Consider the following 22,702-nt stretch of genomic DNA (forward strand, 5'->3'; position numbering starts at 1 on the left):
GAATCACCATGTCCTACTGCTGTTAAGTCAAGCCCAAATCCTAAGCCCCACTTAGGTCCAGTAGACCCTGGGATGGGATGGTGGACACTCCACACTGGTCCTAGAACCCTGTTCCAATTCCCGCTCTCGGTTGGAACCCCACCTTACTCCTATGTTCCTTCAACATCTTGTGGCCAAGTCACAGAGGACTCAAGATTCCTAAAACGGAACTCCTCGAATTTTCACCTACACACCTTCTTCTCTGCCAGTGTTTTCTAAGTGACTCCATCCGGCTGCTCAGAGGCCGGGGAGGTACACCATATTCTCCTCCCATTCATTCCTCACGCTGAGTCATCACCAGGTCCTTGTTGACTATGCCCCCTGAATGGTACCTGGATCCATCCCTTCCTCTCCCTGCCTGCTCTGGGTAGGCAGACACATTCTTCTCTCAGTTGCCACAAATTCCCTGACTCTATGTTTCTCTCTTCCTCTGGGTTTCTTCTTAGTTGTTTCTCCAACTACCCTTTCCACGTCCTAAAGGTGGCTTTTTTTTTTCTGGATTTCTGTCTTATCCCCTCTCCTCCTTTCTCTAGGCAACCCCTTCCTTCTTGCAACTTCGAATATAATCTATGTACAGAAGATGCCCAAGTCTATCTCACACTTTGTCCTCTCTCCTTTGTTTAATCTCCACATACCCAACTGCCCACTGGATGAACTGGATGGTGTCAGGACCCCTCTCAGAGAGAAAGCATCATCTCGTGCCTTCGTTCAGACCGCCTCATCTCCGAGAAGAGCACCAGCATCTCCCAATTGTTCAAGCCAGTAACTCGGGAGTCTGCCTTGCCCCCCCACTCACTTTCATCCCCTCTATACACTCCACCCTCAGGTCCTGTCTCTTCTGCTTTCTGAATTTGTCCATTTCTCTCCTAACGTCTCACCTCTGAGTTCATTCAGTTCTATCATTCATTCTCGACATGGCAATCGAGGTCTTTTCATGGCAATAATGATCTTTCTTATATAAAAAAAGGCTGATAGCCACACTCACCTTAAATGCTTCCAAAGGATCTTGGTTATGGGTCCAACATGGGACTATATATAGACACACACACCACACACGCACACACAGATGTCTTTTTCTTTATCACATATGTCTTCTTTTTTTCCTTTCAAAATATTCACAGTGGTCCTTAAGAAAAAGCCAAATACCTGTTTAAAGATCTTGCATAATCTAGATGCCACTCAAGATTGCTGCCACTGCATCTAATATGTTTTCCCTAACATTTACCTTCTCCAGCCACCTGGAATACCTCAGTTTCCAGAATACATTTCCTTCTCAGAATGCCAAACCTCTGCACATGCTTTTGTCTCTGTCTGAAATATCTTTTTTTTCCTTTTAAAACCGTTTTATTGAGGCATGATTGATATTGAAAAGCTGTACCTATTTAATGTAAACTACTTGATGAGTCTGGAGGTAAGCATAGCCCTGGGAAACCATCATGTCAATGTGTGTGTGCGCTCAGTAGTTCAGTCGTGTCTGACTCTTTGCGACCCCATGGACTGTAGCCCACCAGGCTTCTCTGTCCATGGGGATTCTCCAGGCAACAGAACTGGAGTGGATTGCCATGCCTTCCTCCAGGGGATCTTCCAGACCCAGGGATCAAACCCACATCTCTTGAGTCTCTTGCATTGCCAGGTGGGTTCTTCACCACTCTGCCACCTGGGGATATCACCACAATCTATGCTATCAACATATATATCATTTCCAAACATTTCTTCTTGCATTCTTTATTATTACTGTACACCTTAAATGTACACAGTGATGTATGTCAATTACATCTCAATAAATAAACACTTTGTGAAAAGAACACAACATAAAATCTACCCTCAGCAAACTTTTAAGTACACAATGCAAATATTAACTATAGGTACTATGCTATACAATAAATCTCTAGAACTTAATCATCTCATATAACTAAAACTGTCTGGAATATTCTTATTCCTACACTCCATGCCCACACCTTTTTGACCTATCTAAATTCAACACATTTTCAAGTCTTCAACCTCATTTCCCTAAGGAGGAGCTTCCCAACGGCCTAGAGTAGGTTATTAATCTTTTGCTATTTTTTTGCTATTATCCTTCTTATTTTCCTCTTGCCCTATCTTTTCACACCTATTACATTGGTTATTATTTGCTAAATGAATGATTTTTCTGCCTGACCATAAATTTTATGGAGATAGAAGCTATGTCTGTCTACTGTGGTCTCCCTAGGTCAGTGTCTGTTACAGCAGAGAAGACTCTCAACATGCCTTCCGATTATATCCAAAAGCATTCAGCTGAACCGCCGGTCACCTGGAATATTAATGTATGGATCCAGATTAAAGACTAGTCTGTGAAACCCCAAAGTTGATTCTATCTAGACAAGACCAAGAACTTTTGCTCTGAGTTTTATCACAGGTATACTCTAACCTTACATTGTGAAGATATTCCCATAGTCAGAGATGACCATCAACAGCAGAGGAAGGAGGACCAAAGACTCATGCAGTCTAAGGATAAGGCAAATGGGACTGAACTGGGGGTCTGCTTCCAGGAGTGACCATTATCCAACTACAATATCCAATAGATAGAGCAGACTTAAGCCCAAGAGATCCCAGTGGAAGACAAAGGTCAGAGGAGGCTTCTGGACGTGGGGGATTCTGATGTCAGGGGTCTCAGAGCCAGCAGGGAGAATCTTCTGTGGTTAAGATGGATGCTGGATGATAAGTCCCAAAGCCCGTGGACAGAGGAGTGGCGGGGGTGGGGATCAGAGCATCCATCAACAGGGCTGGTCAGAGCCATTTCATGTCTTCTACTTGAGCTGAGATATTCATCTTCACTCTCAGACACTGGTACTTATGATACCTGAACTTTCAGAGTCAGATCAGAACTGTTTATACCATCTGCCCCCTGATTATCAAATCTACTGCTGAAGGTATCCCAGTTGGGATGGGGCCTCATACAGCCTGAGTCTGTGGACTATCCTGCCGGTCTTTAGTGCCGTCAGCTCAAGTGCACTGGGCTGGGCAAGACGGCAGAGATGCCAACCTTGGGCCCACTTGAGTCATAAGAATGGCATCCCAACTCCTCAGGAAAATGCGGGTCTGGGGGTATTGTGAACTATGCCACCAGCAGTTGTGGCACCAAGCTCTAACTCTGCATTTTAAGAACATCATTCTCACCTGGTGTAAAATAAAATACACACATTCATTGTACATCATTCACTCTGTGTGTGTGTGTGTGTGTGTGTGTGTGTGTGTGTGTTAGTTGCTCAGTTGCGTCTGACTCTCTGCAACCTCATGGACTGTAGCCCGCCAGGCTCCTCTGTCCATGGAATTCTCCAGGCCAAGAATACTGGAGTGGGTAGCCATTCCCTTCCCCAGGGTCACTCACCAGGACATGAGTCTAAATCCGTTACGCGGGACTGCTGTGGAGCCTTCTGCAAAAGTTGCGCCAAGAGGAAGGTCCTGGGGGCCGGGCTGGGCCAGGTAAGAAGGTTATCACGCCTGAGTCCCCCTCTCTCACCCACCACCCTCTTGCTGACTTCACCTCCATCACGGGTCGCTGGTCTCAAAAATATTTTCTTTTTTTTTTTTTATTTATTAAAAATTTTTTTTCATTTGTTTTTATTAGTTGGAGGCTAATTACTTCATCAAAAATATTTTCAACAACAATGAGCACACATAGGAATTCTGCCTTTTATTCAGTCCTTGAGATTCCTGACGAGTTAAGGCTTTTCCTGATGGCTGGAGGATCTGACAGCATCTTTCCATCGCCTTTCTTTCAGATTCAGGCAGGCAGGACGCGGTGTGTGTCAGTCGTTCTTTTACATGAGGGTTCAGAATAAGACAGTGCCTTTTCATCCCCAAGAAGACGGATATATTGGAGAAACCTGAGGCCATCTGACACTATTTAAAAGTAATCTATTTGGTCTTTTCTCCTTGAATTTTTTCCCTCTTACCATTTAGACATGTCACCATAATATACATCGTTAAAATTGCTGATTAATGTTACTCAGAACAGGAGGAAACCTTTCAATTTTTTATCTCATTTATTTTCTCAGTCCTAGAAAGCACTTTTTTCCCCCTCTCTCTCTCCACTGTATCGACTGTTTTGGTCACGGGAAAGCTTGCCTTTCATCCAAGCAAGAGCCCTAGAGTAAACCCTGCTGTTTTCCCCCCTCTCCCGAACCACAGTAAGGTTTTCAGTTCTTCCTATTCTTTAATTACTGAGGATGGAATTAAAAGGTAATGAAAAATGTCAGAGAATAGTTTGATCACCGATGGACCTATTTCTTAGTCAAAGAAATCACAAAGAAAAGGTAAGTGTTCTCAAATTCAAAATTTCCCCGCATAGCTAAAGCATATGATTTTATGTCATTTCTTGCAGGTTATTATAGGTTAATCTGTATAAATGTATGTGTGTACACTTTATACAATTTTACATATGTATATATGAGTGTATATATTACATAAAGCTCTGATTTATCTCAGGCAGCAGGGATGGCTAATGTATTTTTCAAGAGAGGGGGGCTTGAAGGATGTGGACTCTTTCCTGGGCTCCTTTCTGAGAATAGATACGGATGTGCCAGGAAGTTGGCTAAGCTGAGGGCTTCCCTGGTGGCTCAAACGGTAAAGAATCTACGTGCAATACAGGAGACCCAGGCTCAATCCCTGAGACGGGAAGACCCCGTGGAGGACCTTCCTCTTGGTGCAACTTTTACAGGAGGCTACACAGCAGTCCTGGGTAAAGGATTCAGACTCAAGTCATGGTGAATGACCCCGGGGAAGGGAATGGCTACCCACTCCAGTATTCTTGCCTGGAGAATTCCATGGACAGAGGAGCCTGGTGGGCTACAGTCCACGAGGTTGCAGAGAGTCAGACACAACTGAACACCTAACACACACATACACACGATGAATGATGTACAATGAATGTGTGTATTTTATTTTACACCAGGTAACAGTGATTTCTTAAAATGAGCATGGAACGTAAAGAATCTACTTGCAACACAGGAGACCCAGGCTCAATCCCTGGGACGGGAAGATCCCAGTGGAGGAGGAAATGGCTACCCGCTCCAGTATTCCTGCTTGGAGAATCCCATGGATGCAGGAGCCTGGTGGGCTACGGTCAGTAGGGCTGCAAAAGGTCAGACACAACTGAAGCGATTTAGCAGGCATGCATTGCTTGTATTACCACCTGAACCACCACTCCCAACACCATCCACGTAAAGACTGTCTTCTACAAAACCGGTCCCTGGTGTGATAAAGATTGGGGACCTCTGGGCTATGGGAAACAAGCGCATCAGTTCAGTTCAGTCGCTCATTTGGGTCTGACTCTTTGCAATCCCATGAATCGCAGCATGCCAGGCCTCCCTGTCCATCACAAACTCCCGGAGTTTATTCAAACTCATGCCCATCGAGTCGGTGATGCCATCCAGCCATCTCATCTTCTGTCGTCCCCTTCTCCTCCTGCCCCTAATCCCTCCCAGCATCAGGGTCTTTTCCAATGAGTCAACTCTTCGCATGAGGTGGCCAAAGTATTGGAGTTTCAGCTTCAGCATCATTCCTTCCCATGAACACCCAGGACTTATCTCCTTCAGGATGGACTGGTTGGATCTCCTTGCAGTCCAAGGGACTCTCAAGAGTCTTCTCCAACACCACAGTTCAAAAGCATCAATTTTTCAGTGCTCAGCTTTCTTCACAGTCCAACTCTCACATCCATACATGACCACTGGAAAAACCATATCCTTGACCAGACAGACCTTTGTTGGCAAAGTAATGTCTCTGCTTTTTAATATGCTGTCAAGGTTGGTCATAACTTTCCTTCCAAGGAGTAAGCGTCTTTTAATTTCATGGCTGCAGTCACCATCTGCAGTGATTTTGGAGCCCAAACAAATAAAGTCTGACACTGTTTCCACTGTCTCCCCATCTATTTCCCATGAGGTGATGGGACCAGATGCCTTGATCTTAGTTTTCTGAATGTTGAGCTTTAAGCCAACTTTTTCACTCTCCTCTTTCACTTTCATTAAGAGGCTTTTTAGTTCCTCTTCACTTTTTGCCATAAGGGTGGTGTCATCTGCATATCTGAGGTTATTGATATTTCTCCTGGCAATCTTAATTCCAGCTTGTGCTTCTTCCAGCCCAGCGTTTCTCATGATGTACTCTGCATATAAGTTAAATAAGCAGGGTGACAATATACAGCCTTGACATACTCTTTTTCCTATTTGGAACCAGTCTGTTGTTCCATGTCCAGTTCTAACTGTTGCTTCCTGACCTGCATACAGGTTTCTCAAGAGGCAGGTCAGGTGGTCTGGTATTCCCATCTCCTTCAGAATTTTCCACAGTTTATTGTGATCCACACAGTCGAAGGCTTTGGCGTAGTCAACAAAGCAGAAATAGATAAGCGCATAAACATTCCCAAATCTCCAGCGTGGATGCTGAAGGTGCCTGGGATAAGAGACTGGTGATTGTACACTAGGGGAGGATCCAGGCTCCTCCATCCGACGCCTTCACAAAGACGTCTGGAGAGCAGCCAGGTGCTGAGAAGACCAGTAGAAGACAAGCCAGTGAGCAGGCTCTGGAACCCATCACTCCAGCCTGTCCCTTGGAGGTGCGGCGCGGAACTCACGGGCGCCCTCAGCTGGTGGCGAGGGGCGGTGCTGTAGTGGGTGGCGCTGCCGCAGGGCGAAACTGACAGGCTCCGCCCCTCCTGCAGGGATAGGGCAGCCACGCAGGGCTGCCATCACCGCCACCACCACGGAGCCCGGCAGAGCCTCACACCCAGACGTTTGCGGGGTCCAGGTCGATGCACAGAAAATACCTTCACGCGTGGGGAGACCAACATCTGAGCGCCTTAGCAGTGGGCCTGATGTTTCCACCTGTTTTCCACAAAGCACAGCCTGCTATGGCAATCAAATCTGGGGGTCCCTCCTGTCCCCATAACCCCTCCACCTGTGCCCCTGCCTCCGTGAGGACAGTGCTCCATCCATCATCCTGTTCTCCCCTCTGCTGGTGTTGTCTTACCCCCACAGGCTTCCTTCTCACACCATTAGACATTCAAATCCCTCTTAATAAAATATTAAAAATTTTTAGAATCAACAATTTACCAAATTATCATAAATTTTAATTTTATAAACATTATATATAAATAAACACATGATTTTATAAGCTATCATAAAATTTTGAAACATTTAAGAAAGCTTAACCATCTCAATGCAGGGCTTCCTTCCTTCAGCTCCTTCCTTTCACAAGGAAGTACCTGGGTAAGTTATCATCTTCCATTTAACTGGACTTGTCTCCACAATGTCTCACTGCTTCTACGCATGCTGGGTCCCTTTAGGTGCTCAATCAGTCATGAATCTAATGGATATCTATTGAGCAATGTGTGAAGCATGGTTCTATGTGCCTGGGATGCAAAGGTGAGCACCATGAAGTTCTGTGCCCCATAAAGCTTGCAATCTGGCTAGTAAAGTTAGAGAAATACAAAATACATAATAAAAAAGTCATAATTCCCTGGCATGCTAGAAGCAGATGAGAGCTAAGGAAGATGGCAGAATGAGGAGATGAGACCAGGGTAGAAACTGAAGTCAGAGGCCAAGTTCAACATTCTGGGTCCAGATCTTTTCCATCAACTAAATTCCAAATGGATTAAGTGCCGAGTACACTAGTTGCGATCACATATTCATGGGATTTTTAATTGCTGGGCTTTCAAAGAAATTCTATGTAAATTCCAAGTAGGAAAGAGCCCAGCCCAGAACTGAAAATATAGGAAGAGTCTGCAGTCTCCAAAAGGGAGTGACTTGAGGGTGCAGGGAAGGTCCCCACCATCCCCATTGCTCCTGCATCCTGGACGCTCATTTCATCATAAGAACACGAAGTCTTTCATTCCATGAAGAGGGGTGTGAGTGTAGATGAGGGGCTGGCAGGGTATCTTAAAGGTTCTGAGCAATTAGGGATAACGAATGAAATCTGACACGGAGAACGGGCTTTGATTGTGGGTAGGGGTCCTGTGCTGGGTACCTGCCTGGCAGCACAAAAAGGAGATTCCAGCAGCGGAAGGAAGAAGAAATCCAATAAACTTAAACCTTACAATTGTGTCCGAGTCATTCCCAACAAGCTTACTTCCCAGGTAGGCAAAAGTTCAGGACAGGGGCCAGTGGGGGCCCAGTGACCCTAAATGGGCACCCCCAGGAGTCCCCTCTTTGTGGCATGCAAGAAGACACACCAGTTAAGTGGTGACCAGGTCCTAAAGGATTCCCCTCACCCAAACCTTCACTGAGGTCCATTTATCTTAACTCTAACACGAAGAGGTTGGAATGCATCAATATGCCCAAATTTTTTTTTTGGACAGTGAAAATCATTTTTCAAACAGAATTTTAAACAAAACCCGGCTGAAGCGATGGAGCTGATCTGAACATGGGGCCAGCAAGAGCCCCTTCTGCAATCTTCTTCCTCTTCCCTCTTCCCCATCAGCCTCCTTAGAAACCTTTCTAAGAAACAGGAGAGTCCCACAGAACATGATTCTTCTCTCCTCTGGCATCTTATGGTTATTTTATGTACATGAACTGTCCAAATTTAAGGAGATGACTTAATTTTAAGAAAGATTTAAGGAGAGAATGAAACTGGATGGGAGTAGGAACCATATTCTCTTGCTAATTAATGTTTAGATTGTATCACCCAGGCATGGCCAAATTGTTCAACTTCTTGAAGCGGGTAAAGCTCAAGATGGGGTACCTGATTGGGTACCAATCCTGCTGGAACATCTTTAGGAACAGAAGGGGGGTGAACCACTCTATCATTCACCCAGCTAAGGAAGCTTTAAACACACATCAAAAATGACCAGGTAGTGCTGCTCACAAACATAAATAGACCAAGAAGAAAGGACACCATGTCACAGACCTTGATTCCAAGTTCGATATTTTCTCCTCCATACACATCCATCCCGGGGTCCAGAAGACCGATTTCACCAAAGAACTTCCTGTTGACCACAAACGAGCAGCCGATCATGGCTGGTGTCCTGCAGCAGAGAGAGAGAGAGAGAGAGAGAAGCGATAGTCACGTGATACATAGAAAATGGAATATTACTCTGCCACGAGAAAAGGAAATCCTTTTCTCCAATTTGCAACAACACTTCTGGGCCTTGAGGGCATTATGCTGAGTGGAATAAGTCAGACAAATACTGTAGATCTCGCTTATATGTGGAATCTAAATAAGTCAAACTCATACAATCTACTCAGAGTGGTTACCAGGGGCTGGGAGCAGGGTGGAGGAATTGGGAGATATTGGCCAAAGGGTCTACACTTGCAGTGAGAAGATAAACAAATTCCAGAGTTCTCATGCATAGCATTGTAATTATTATTAAGAATAGTGTACTATGTACTTCAAAGTTGCTAAGAGTAAATACTAAATATTCTCACCACACACACACAAAAAAAGAAATGATAAGTGTGTGACCTGTTAGAGAGTTGGACCATAAAGAAGGCCCTGTTAGAGAGTTGGACCATAAAGAAGGCCCTGTTAGAGAGCTGGACCATAAAGGTGTCTGAGCACCGAAGAATTGATGCTTTTGAACTGTGGTGCTAGAGAAGACTCCTGAGACTCCCTTGGACAGCAAGGAGATCAAGCTAGTCAATCTGAAAGGAAATCAACCCTGAATATCCATTGGAAGCACTGATACTGAAGCTGAAGCTCCAATACTTTGGCCACTTAATGTGAAGAGCCAGTTCATTGGAAAAGACCCTGATGCTGGGCAAGACTGAGGGCAAGAGGAGAAGGAGATGGTAGAGGATGAGATGACTGGATGGCAACACCGATTCAGTAGACATGAGTTTGAGCAAACTCTGGGAGATGGTGAAGGACAGGGAAGCCTGGGGTGCTGCAGACCACGGGGTCACAAAGAGTCAGACGTGACTTAGCGACTAAACAACAGAGGCATTAGCTAATGCTATGGTGGTTACCTTATTGCAAGACCCAGAATTAAACACTTGGATGAGCTCTCTTCAGGGCAGGGCAAGCGGAACTCTCACCTCCATCATTCTAGATACCATGCCTCTATTAATATAGCTGAAAATCCCACGAGCATTTAAGGTAACCCCATTGTATGATTGAATTCAGCTTATGGTCAGCTTCAGAGCTGTGGCTTAAGATCCTGAAGTTAGACAAAAGGGCCCTTCATTTAACTAACATGTAACAACCAAGTTACGTCACCTTTCTGAGCCTCAGTTTCCTTCTCTGTAAAACAGGAATTATGGGGTAGGTACCCCATGAGGTCATCGAGTGAGTGAGTAAATGAGTGAAAGTCGCTCAATCGTGTCCGAACTCTTATGACAATCAAATGAGATAAAATACGTTAAGGATTTTGAATAATGCATGTGCTTACTCTATCACTTAACTCTCTCAGTCTGTTTTAGAAAGTGTATCTACTTTAAACTTGCACCACGTTATCCAATTGTGTCTCACTTGAAGAAGGAAAAGGAGGGGGAGGAAGAGAAGGGGAAGGAGGAGAAGGAAGGAGAGAGGGAGGGGAGGAGGGGGAAGAAGAAGAAATAGAAGCAGGCAGCCTCCTTCAAGGCATTTTACTGGTGCTGTAGGGGATAGAGAAACATCCTACATTCAAGCAACTAAGTTATTATTATTACTGTTATTATGGCTGCCATTTATTGAGTGATTACTGTCTCCAGCATGAGCGCAAAGCACATTTCACGCACTGTCTCATTTAAAAACCCCCATGGTTGTGTGAAAGAGGGAGGACCTCTCCTGCTGAAGCCCGCGGAGAACTAGCGACCCAGCATGAATCACAGAGCAGAGGCCAGGACCATTCGCCTCTCAAAGCCCTTCATTTCAGTCTTTCTGCCTCACTGCACTCCTCAGAAATGGCTTTGTGAAAAAGCCAGTCTGCTAAAGGCCAGAAATGCTGGTGAGATGCCTTCCTAGGCGATAGAGAGGTCTCATAGCGGAAGCCCCATGAAAGTCCACTGGGACTTCTAGGAAGCTGTTAGGTGGGATTCTCCTGAACTGAACTAGAGATCTCAACAATAGATCGTTATCTGCTCCTTCAGATCTTGAGCTTGACTTTAATGTCCAGATTTCTGAAAACTGGTCAACCACTTGTAAAAGAAGGAAACTAGAACACTTTCTAACACCATACACAAAAATAAACTCAAAATGGATTAAAGATCTAAATGTAAGACCAGAAACTATAAAACTCCTAGAGGAGAACATAGGCAAAACACTCTCCGACATAAATCACAGCAAGATCCTCTATGACCCACCTCCCAGAATATTGGAAATAAAAGCAAAAATAAACAAATGGGACCTAATGAAACTTAAAAGCTTTTGCACAACAAAGGAAACTATAAGCAAGGTGAAAAGACAGCCCTCAGATTGGGAGAAAATAATAGCAAATGAAGCAATAGACAAAGGATTAATCTCAAAAATATACAAGCAACTCCTGCAGCTCAATTCCAGAAAAATAAATGACCCAATCAAAAAATGGGCCAAAGAACTAAACAGACATTTCTCCAAAGAAGACATACAGATGGCTAACAAACACATGAAAAGATGCTCCACATCACTCATTATCAGAGAAATGCAAATCAAAACCACAATGAGGTACCATTACACGCCAGTTAGGATGGCTGCTATCCAAAAGTCTATGAGCAATAAATGCTGGAGAGGGTGTGGAGAAAAGGGAACCCTCTTACACTGTTGGTGGGAATGCAAACTAGTACAGCCACTATGGAAAACAGTGTGGAGATTCCTTAAAAAACTGGAAATAGAACTGCCATATGACCCAGCAATCCCACTTCTGGGCATACACACTGAGGAAACCAGATCTGAAAGAGACACATGTATCCCAGTGTTCATCGCAGCACTGTTTATAATAGCCAGGACATGGAAGCAACCTAGATGCCCATCAGCAGACGAATGGATAAGAAAGCTGTGGTACATATACACCATGGAATATTACTCAGCCATTAAGAAGAATTCATTTGAATCAGTTCTAATGAGATGGATGAAACTGGAGCCCATTATACAGAGTGAAGTAAGCCAGAAAGATAAAGAACATTACAGCATACTAACACATATATATGGAATTTAGAAAGATGGTAGCGATAACCCTATATGCAAAACAGAAAAAGAGACACAGATGTACAGAACAGACTTTTGGACTCTGTGGGAGAAGGCGAGGGTGGGATGTTTCGAGAGAACAGCATCAAAACATGTATATTATCTATGGCGAAACAGATCACCAGCCCAGGTTGGATGCATGAGACAAGTGCTCGGGCCTGGTGCACTGGGAAGACCCAGAGGGATCGGGTGGAGAGGGAGGTGGGAGGGGGGATCGGGATGGGGAATACATGTAACTCCATGGCTGATTCATGTCAATGTATGACAAAACCCACTACAATATTGTAAAGTAATTAGCCTCCAACTAATAAAAATAAATGAAAAAAAAAATGTCCAGATTTCTGACCCCATGGGATACTTCTTGGTACCCATGTGATCCAGCAGCAGTGGTGTCAATGGGAAGACCAGTGTTGAGAGTTGAAGGGACCAAGTTTGCTGAATGCGGGTGCTGCCATGGAAACTGAACTTGCGTGAAGTGAATGGAGCCTCTGGATCCCAGTGAAGTCTCTGCAGAGCATCGCTGTGAAAAGACATGCAATGAGACCAGTGCAGAGAGAGCAGGAGCTCAATAATAGTGCTCCTTCATCCTCCGTGTTTTCCCAGGAATCTCACACCAAGCATGCCTATAGACACAGCATATCGCCCTCTTTCGGGGCACTAGCTACCCCAGAACAGCAACTGCTTTACTTTAACTGTCAAGCATTCCCTGCAGCCCTTGGTCCCTTTCAGAGAAGTAGCTGATCCCTCTTCTGGAAAAGTATATGAAGTCCAGCCCCTGTCTCAGTTAACTGATCAGGAGTCAGCATGGATCCCAAATGGGGTCTATCAAATTATGTTTTTCTGAAACGGGATTGAGACAGTGCCGGGAGTTAGAACTGGAGGGTCTCAGCCATCTGGAGGGCTGAGGCTGCCGTTTGGGGGCAGCTCTACTGGTCCTTGTGCACACGGATGGCTGAGCAGAGGGAGGCAGATGCCCCTCGGAGGGTGAGACCAGGGGGTGCAGGGCAGGCTGGAGTCTTGGGCTGCCCACTTGCTGACTGGCCTGGCTCTGCACTCTGCCCCTGGGTGATGTGAGAGCCCCTTGTGTCTTTGTGATCTGTTCTCCTTGACTTAAATGGGATGTGTTAGATAGGTTTCTGTTCTTTGCAGCTGAATAGCACAGCTATGACAAACCTAGACAGCTTATTAAAAAACAGAGACATCACTTTGCTGACAAGCAGCCATCTACTCAAAGCTATGGTTTTTCCAGTAGTCATGTACGGATGTGAGAGATGGACCATAAAGAAGGCTGAGAGCCAAAGAACTGATGCTTTTGAATAGTGGCGCTGGAGAGGATTCTTGAGAGTCCCTCGGACTGTAAGGAGATAAACCAGTCAATCCTAAAGGAAATCAACCCTGACTATTCATTAGAAGGACTGATGCTGAAGCTGAAGCTCCAACACTATGGCCACCTGATGCGAAGAGCTGACTCATTGGAAAAGACCCTGATGCTGGGAAAGATTGAGGGCAGGAAGAGAAGGAAGCGACAGAGGATGAGAGGGTTGGATAGCATCACCGACTCAATGGACATGAGTTTGAACAAACTACGGGAGATAGTGAAGGGCTAGGAAGCCTGGCGTGCTGCAGTCCACAGGGTCGCAAAGAGTCGGACACGAGTGAGCAACTGAACAATGACAACAATCTTCCCTCCCTGCCATTTCCGATCTGGGGGAGGATGGATGTTTCATCAGACGGCCAGAAGAGGCAAACTGCAGAGAAGATTCCCTCTGAAGTTCCAAGCCAGGGTCACCGGGGAGACAGAGAAAAGCCAGCAACAGGCGCTCCTGGAGGTGGGAGGGGTGGTCCAGGGAGGTCGGGAATCTACAGAGAAGGGGGAATGGGAGGGAGCAGTGGGGTCACCCCAGGTTTTTAGAGAGCCACTGCTGAGCACATCAAGAAATTCTGAGAAGTTAGAATACTCTCCAACCCTGAAGTGCGACATCTGAAAATTCCCAACATCATCACCCATGTGTGGTAAGATCCTTCTCTAAGACACTACACTTTCTAACCGCTCAAGGGCCAGCGGGACAGTTAGAACCACAGTGCACAGCTCTTGAATGGGTGGTTCTGGGCACAGTCTCAAGGCTGAAAAGAATGTTTCCCTGAGATTGGCCTAGGATCCATCAGCGTCACCAGGATGGCTCCTGAGAAAAATGCAGCTTCCCAGGTGCAGCCCAGATCACGGAACCAGACTTACAGAGACGGGACTCAGGAATCTGTGTTTGTACCAGCAGAACCATCCTACAGAGCCAGCTCCCTCTTGAACCATCAGGTCTCCAAGAGCAGAGAAATTATTCCTCTAATTTCTCATTGTATTCCCAGGAGCCAGAGCCTTGCTGATGTTACAGCCAGATGCTGGTGAATGAATGAATGAGTGTAATAGATCTGGTGACCACCCCTGGTGGGGAAGGGCTCCATGATGTCCCAGGGACGAACTGGCTGACCTAAACTTGAAGCCAAGGACAGCGGGGGAGTATGCAGTTACTAGGGGGAGAGACAGAGGGATAAATAGAGAAGAAGGAGGGAAGGAGGGGAAGAGATGGAGGAGGGAGGGGAGGAAGATGGAGGAGAAGAGGCAGAGAGGCAGGAAGGACTCAGGCCCTAGCCTTTCACTGTCAAGGACATCGGCTGCTTCTTCCTCCCGGCAACTCTCACATCACCCTTTAGGAAACACCTTCTGCCATCACGCAGCCTGCTCTTTTCACGCAACTGGCTTTACCTGGATGATGTTTTATTTTTCGGTTGCAGTGGCAAAGAGAGACGGATTCACTGTATGAGTCCCCCTGGGTTCCCCACCTGCTGCTCACAGCTCGGTTCAGTGTATTCAATCAAAATACAGAAGCTCCAGGATTCCCCACAATGGGAAGGAGGGGTCCCCTAGGGCCTCCTCATTAAAACTCAGCCACAGCAGCTACCCAGCTGGCACGAGGCCCCACCAAGAGGCCACAGCCAAGCAGGCCACTGTCTGAATGCTGGCAGGCCGTCAAAACCCAAAGATGAAGAAGGGTAGGAGGCTGGTCCCCGTGCACCGAAGGTGCAAAATGAGCATGTGACCATTATTGCCATTGGTTGCATGTGGAAAGGTCCCCTAAAGGCCATGGTCAAAACCTGCCATGGGGGACTTCACTGGTGGTTCAGTGATTTAAGAACTGCCTTGCCATGCAAGGGATGCAGGTTCAATCCCAAGTCGGGGAATTAAGATTCTACACGCTTGGGGAGAGAGAAACTAAGCCTGAGTGTGGCAACTACCGAAGCCCAAGCACCATGACTAGAGAGTCCATGCAGGGCAACGAACGACCTTGCACGACAGTGAAGATACTGCCTGCTGCCAACTAACACCCGACAGAGCCAAGTAAATAAATAAATATTAAAAAAACAACAACAACAACTTGTCACAGTGTCAAGAGGGTGCCTGGGTATCGGTTCACATCCTGGTGTCCTACTGAGGCCAAGCTTGACACAGATGGTGCAGAGGAGGGACTGGAAGCAGCCTGGGAGACCAGTCCCTGCGGGGTGGCCTCCCTGCTAAGCCAAGACCCTAGTCCTGCAAACAGAAGGACTTTGAGGCAACCCTACGATGCTGGAAGCAGGGCAAGGCTCCAGCAGGTGGCTGATGCTTCACTGGCTGATGCGGAGATGAAATAAATCATTACAAGGCATATCCTCACCTCGGCTGGGCCAGTCAGCATTGCTGGCAATCTCAGGGGAGTGCCTGCTTTGAATTCTGGATTGATGATGGATAGCTGTGGTCTTCTCAACGGGAAGCCCCTGCCCAGCCCTACCAGGACCTGCCACACCGTCGGCAGGGTGAGCCAGACCCGTCCTTATAACCAAGAAGTCGCCAGGGCCCCACCCCACGACCCCTCCGGGGTCTTGTCCCCACCTGCCCAGGAGCACGAGCCACAGTCGATGAGCTCCTGGACCGTGAGTCCGCAGCCTCGTTCTTCAAACTCCACTGCAATTACCACCATTAGCGCAAACATTTCAATTTGAAATCATTCAAAAAGGATAATCATATTAAGGGATCTGCCAAAGTCTAATAGCTCCATTACGGAGGAGAAGCGCAGAAATTAAAAATAATCACTTTTATTGTTGCTGTTCCAAAGAATATACTCAACACACCACAACTGTTCCAGCTGACAGAGAGATAAGAAAGGGAAAAAAAAAAAAAAGAAAGGGAGAGACAGGGAGGCAGACCCAGGAATTTCCACCCAGATATGCAGAGCTTTGTCTCTGTCATTGCTTCCCCTCCTTGTCGGTGATGTGTCCACCCTCAAACCCCTTCACTGGCTCCCCACCCTCTCCTGAGTGAAGTACAAGTTCTTCCTTAGCATCTCCGCCCTCCTCAACATCTCTCCTGCCATCGGCCCTATAGAGTCCACAGCCAGTTACATGGGGCAATTCATTGCTCAGGAAACGCATCCCAACTTATGCCCGGCCGTCCTTCTCCAGAAATGTCCTCCACAAGACCACCTCCATCTGTCCAAAGCCTACCCACACCCTTAAAAACACATTTATCTTTTGTAAAAAAAAATACATATGTCTTACAGAAAATACAGCTTGACAAAAATAAGAAAACAAACAAACAAAAATCATCTGTGTTCTCTGGCCATAAGCACTCCACTCTCCCATCCAACCCCTGCTGTTCCAGTTCATCTCCTCAAGTTCACCAGATTCATCCCTCCTCCCACTCCCCTGGGACCCATAGTCCACTGGCCCTGCCACCTTGACAACGGACTTCCTCCTCTTGAGTTCTCCCTGTCCCCCAAGTCCAAAGCCATGGTTGGTTGTTTTAACAGTGGCCTGGCTTCCCCACTCCCACTTTGCATTGTTGGCAAAACTGATGCCAATAATTGCATCTCTCTGTTGGCTGACTTCTTCTTAAATTCAGGGCTCTGTGTGTGTCTGTTGGGCCCTCAGAGCTGCCCCAGGGCCCGAGTTCCTCCTCGGTCACTCCTAGAAGACTCTGCGCCAGCAAACCTCCAACACCTCCTCCCCTCTCCTCCCTCTCAACCCGCAGCCTTGCTTCTTATTTCCTTGAGAAATCAGCAAACAAAAGAGAATGACCCCACCTCTCACATCCACACACTTAGTGGCGTGGTCAACGTTTTGCTGTAATTGAACTGTTCTTGCTCTTAGCTGAGGCCAACCCCTCCTCCCATCCTCTCTTGCTACTCTCACTACCCCCATCCTCACTCCTGCAATCCTCTCTCCCCTATTCACACCTATATTAAATATCTTTCCTTATTTCCACACAGGCTTCCCTTGTGGTTCAGCTGGTAAAGAATTCGCCTACAATGCAGGAGACCTGGGTTCGATTCCTGGGTTGGGAAGATCCCCTGGAGAAGGGAACGGCTACCCACTCCAGTGTTCTGGCCTGGAGAATTCCATGGACTCTATAGTCCATGGGGTCACAAAGTCGGACGCTTAGTGACTTTCACTTTCAATTTTTTTTTTTTAATTCCTTATTTATTTCAGGATGTGCTGGGTCTTCGTTGCTGCCCAGGCTTTCTCTAGTTGTGGCAAGCAAGGGCTACGCTTCGTGGCAGTGCTCAGGCTCTCATTGCCCTGGCTTCTCTTGTTGAGGAACATGGGCTCTAGGTGCGTGGGCTTGGCTGCTCCACAGCATGTGGGATCCTCCTGGACCAGGGGTCGAACCCGTGTCTCCTGGACTGGCAGGCACATTCCTCACCAGTGCACCACCATCTTTTTAATGGCAATAATCTCCCACTTTGTTGTCCTCACCATCTCTGAATTTTAAAATCCTGGGTACATTTTAGAACAACACCCACAGTTAACATCTTCCCTCTTGGCTGGTTCGTTCCAAGCCACTCACAAAGTCTACAATCCCCTTCTCTTCTGACCCACTTTCCTTACAGCTATCTCTCCTCGTTTTCTGCTCCCCTTTACAGCAAAGCCCCCTTTCAGAACTGTCTACACCTGATGCCTCCAATTTTCTCTCCCGTTCTCTCCTAAGCCACTCAAGCAGGCTCTCATCCTCACCACTCCGCTGCAAGTGCATCTGTCAAAATCAGAGATGACTCATCTGAAATTGAATGGCCAGTTCTCAGACCTCATCACGTGTGAGCTCCCTAGCTGCATCTGACACAGCAGATCATCCTCTTTCCTTGGAAGTAGGCTCTCCACACTCGGCTGTCTTCCTAGATGCCCCTTCTGATCTTCCTTCTTGACTCTTGCTTTTCTCTCTGAGGTTCAGAGGAGGAGGACTCCAGGGCAGAGTCCTTGGTTCTCTCTTCTCCATCTACACTCACTCTTTGATGATCATGTTTGCTTTCTTGGCTTTCAAAGCATTTACATTCCAATAGTTTCCAAATATACACTCCTGTCTGAATCCTTCCTCTGTACTCCAGACTGGGTACATCCAATTGCCTGCTCAGGGTCTCATTACATCGAAGAGATCCCTCAGACGTGGCTAGAAAGGAATCATTAACCTACCCTCCACTCAAGCCCATTCCACCTATCTTTCCTATTTAGGCAACGTTGACTCCACTCTTCCAAGGGCTGGGGTAAAAACCTTGGTGTTGGCCTTGGCGCCAAATGGTCAGAAGTCCTTATGGCTCTACCTTCCACATAAATCTTAGATCTGATGATCTCCCATCATCTTCACTGCCATCATGTCAACTGAGCCATCATCATTCCATTGCCTGGATTACTGCCATGGCTCCTAACGGGCTTCCACTCTGCTCTCGTACAATCGACTCTCAAGGCTCTACTGAAACATAAGTCAGCTCAGGTTATGCGTTTGCTGGAAACCCTCCAGTGATTCCCCATTTCCTTCAGAGTAAAAGCTAGGGTCTCACAACATCTTCCCAAGCTCCATCTAGACAGTCTGAGTTTCTCAGCTTCTCCTTGCCCTCTCGGCTCCAGTCACACCCCCAGGAAAACACTCCCAGGAATAACTAAAAACAGAGATTCCAACAACTTGTACATGCGTGTTCACAGCAGCATTCTGCACAGTAGCTGCTGTGAACACACATGTACACAAAGTTGAAACAACCCAATGTCCACCAATGGATAGATGGATAAGCAAAATGTATGTGGTCCACCCATACAATGGATAACAGCTCTGAGACAGGCTATAACATGGATGAACCCTGAAAATATTATGCTAAGTAATAGAAGAAAGGAGATCACATATGATTTCACTGTATGAAATGTCTAGAACAGGCAAATTTATGGAGATAGAAGGCAGATTGGTGGCTGCCAAGGGCAAGGGGGAGGGTATAGTGGGGAGTGACCACCTAACGGATGCAGGCTTCCCATTTGGGAAGATGAAATTGTTCTGCAAGTACATAGTGGTGATGGTTGCAAAATATTATGAATGTACTTAATGTCACTGAATTCTACACTAAAGATGATAAATTGCCTAAGTATTTTACCTCAGTAAAAAAATGTGGAGCTGGTGATAACAATCCTTAAGCTTCCTTTGATTCCCATTATAAATGGGAACATAAATTTTCCAACTGCAAAGAGAAAGCAGGAGACTGGAGGAGTGGATCTACCTCCATCCTGACCTTCTGTTCATGGAGACAGATTTTCTAGCACTCTAGAGATAAGGTCCCAAGATACTTCCAGTTTTAACTCAAACACCATATTTTTAATCTGGGATCAAGGGCACAGCACCAAGATGCTCACTCTAGGACGGGCAGGGACACAGGGTCCTAGGGTTCAGGGAAAGCGCATTAATCTAAATGTCCTGCTGGGCAGTCATCCAACCGTCTGTGACTCAGTCTCTTCATCAGTAAACTGGGCATGAGACTTTGCCCTGAAGACCTAAAAGCACCGTGGTAAGAATCTGATGAGATGAAAACAGATGGTCTCCATGCAGCACGATGTACTCAACACGTGTGAAGTGTTATCAAAAGCTTTAAAGAAGGGAGTTCCCTGGTGGTGCAGTGACTAAGACTCCACGTTCCCAATGCAGGGGGGCCCAGGTTCAATCCCTGATCAGGGAACTAGATCCCACATGCCGCAACTAAGCGTTCACATGCCACAACAAAGATGGAAGATCCAGTATGCTGCCAAGACCTGGCGCAGCCAAATAAATAAATATTACAAAAAAAGAACTTAAAGGAAAGCAGAAGGATGAAGGACGGAGGGAGAGGGGACAAGGAGGGAGGAACTGGTGAGGGGGTATCCTGGCAAACGGTGTCACTCCAGGACATATTCCGGGTCTAGAATGAGATGGACAGTGAAGGAGGGCTGAGTTCTAGGAGGAAAGAGAAATAAGAAAGTCTAGCACACCATGTGGTATAAAGGTGTGAAGTCTGAGGTCAGTGTCAGGGTGGGTTGTAAAAACACCCCAGGAAGAGAGGGGAGTAGTCACAGTGGCCCCAAGAGAACTGCCCATCCAGCCTGCCCCACAGATGGCCCAGCCCATCCTGAGGTCACCTCCTCTCCACCCTGAGGTCAGAGTCTGTGCCTCTGACTGTGTTGTCTGTGAGAGATGCCCCTTCCCTGATGCTCCTTGCACCTCTTCGACTCAGCACCTTATCCTCGCTGCACAGAAAGGATCTGAATAGGGGTCAAGTGTGCCTGCTCGTCCCTGCATTTGTTCATCTGGTCAACCAGCACTGCCAGGCAATGGAGAATGCTTTTGTTAGACTAAGTGCTGAATACTTGTGGAGATAAAAAAAAACAGCAGGAGATTATCCTAATGGGGAAGCAACACAAACACTATTTCCTGTTGTTCCTTAGTAAAATTGGTTTCTGGTTGAAGTTATGGAGTTATAGCTATATATCTTTATGTCTATATCTATAGGCTTCCCTGGTGGCTCAGATGGTAAAGAATCTGCCTGCAATGCAGGAGACCCAGCTTGATTTCTGGGTCAGGAAGATCCCCGGGCGAAGGGAATGGCAACCCACTCCATACATTCTTGCCTGGAGAATCCCACGGGCAGAGAAGCCTACCTATACCTATGTGTTAGTCGCTCAGTTGTGTCCGACTCTTCGCAACTCCATGGACTAGGGCTCGCCAGGCTCCTCTATCTAAGGATTTCCTAGGCCAGAATACTGGAGTGGGTTGCCATTTCCTTCTCCAGGCGATCTTCACAACCCAGGGATTGAGCCTGGGTCTCCCTCATCGCAGGCAGACTCTTTACAGTCTGATCAACCAGGGAAGCCCATCTAAACCTATGCATATGTGCTAAGTCATTTCAGTTGTGCCTGACTCTTTGCAACCCTGAGGACTGCAGACCACGAGGCTCCTCTGTCCATGCGATTTTTCAGGCAACCCTGGAGTGGGTTGCCGTGCCCTCCTCCAGGAAATTTTCCCAACCCAGGAATTGAGCCTGCATCCCTTATATCTCCTGCATTGGCAGGCAGGTTCTTTATCACGAGCACCACTTGGGAAGCCCATCTATACCTATACCTATATCTGTATGCATGAGCGAGGCTGCGGGAGGAGCAAACGCCAGCGGGTACAGGGGAAATAAGGAGCTAGAAAACGGAGACTGTGCATCTGTGGTCTGTGGACAAAGCAATGAGCTGCCTTCAGAACAAAGCCCTCATCAGGAAGGGTCTTCCTCCCACCCCTTTTCATCGACTGCTCCTACCACAATACCAGGGTGTATGTGTGTCCCAGCGTGGCTGGCCGTCATCATCACCATGGGATACAGGAGCTGGACAGTCAGTCTGTCCCCTGTTTTGCCCTCCCCACCTCATACCTCCTGCCGCTCTTGGAGCTCCCAGCTAACCCCCTGGGTGGTCATGTCTCCAAATGCATGTCTGGCTGATGCTTCAGGTGCCAGGGGTCCGGAGATTACACTGCTTTCTATTTTATCTTTTCTCTGGGCCTTGTTGCCTTTCCCTGACCTCAGGCTCAAACACCTGCCATCTTCCTTGGTCTCAGCTCTGCCTCAGCTAATACCCAGGCCTGTTAGCTGAGCATCTTCTAACGCCAAGGCCTCATTTGTAGAAGCACAGACAACTCAACGCCATCCCCGGGGTTGTCTTTGCATGAATTTCTGCCAAATCTTCTTCTCAGGGTCCAAGCAGCACTGGGTATTTTAGGGGTTTCATCACCTTTTCTGGCAGTAAGTGGCTTGGTTAATCAAAATGCACTTATTTCAGTGCATTTTGTTACAACATCACACATCATGAGTTCTTTTATACCATTTCCTAATAAGCACAAGTTCCTGATGTGAATGTCAGGCATAGACACTGGTATCTAAAGTGACCAAAAGACAGGGCAGGGGTGAGAGAGGAGAACCCGGTAGGGAGCTCAGCACCCAGACCAACAGTGCCCTGAACTGAGGAACAGATGTGTCTGGTGCTGCAGGAAGATAATTTATAACCGTTTCTAATCCTCAAGGTAGCTCTTTTGTTGTTGTTCAGTCGCTAAGTCGTGTCCGACTCTTTGTAACCCCGTAGACTGCAGCACACCAGGCCTCCCTGTCCCTCACCATCTCCTGGAGTTCTCCCAAGTTCATGTCCATTGAGTCAGCGATGCCATCCAACCATCTCATCCTCTGCCGCCCACTTCTCCTCCTGTTCTCAA

The 22,702-nt window shown here is 46.8% G+C and overlaps 1 protein-coding gene across 1 annotated transcript in view; it reads right to left on the reverse strand.

The window, feature by feature from the left end:
- GALNT17 (polypeptide N-acetylgalactosaminyltransferase 17) overlaps positions 1 to 22,702 on the reverse strand; it is a 412,511-nt gene that overhangs the window by 76,422 nt on the left and 313,387 nt on the right. The window contains exon 6 of the mRNA XM_043914905.1: positions 8,914 to 9,031. Within this exon, the coding sequence (XP_043770840.1) occupies positions 8,914 to 9,031 (118 nt within the window). The remainder of the gene's footprint in view (positions 1 to 8,913; positions 9,032 to 22,702) is intronic.

This window comes from Cervus elaphus, chromosome 10, assembly GCF_910594005.1.
Source record: "Cervus elaphus chromosome 10, mCerEla1.1, whole genome shotgun sequence".
Lineage (NCBI taxonomy): Eukaryota > Metazoa > Chordata > Mammalia > Artiodactyla > Cervidae > Cervus > Cervus elaphus.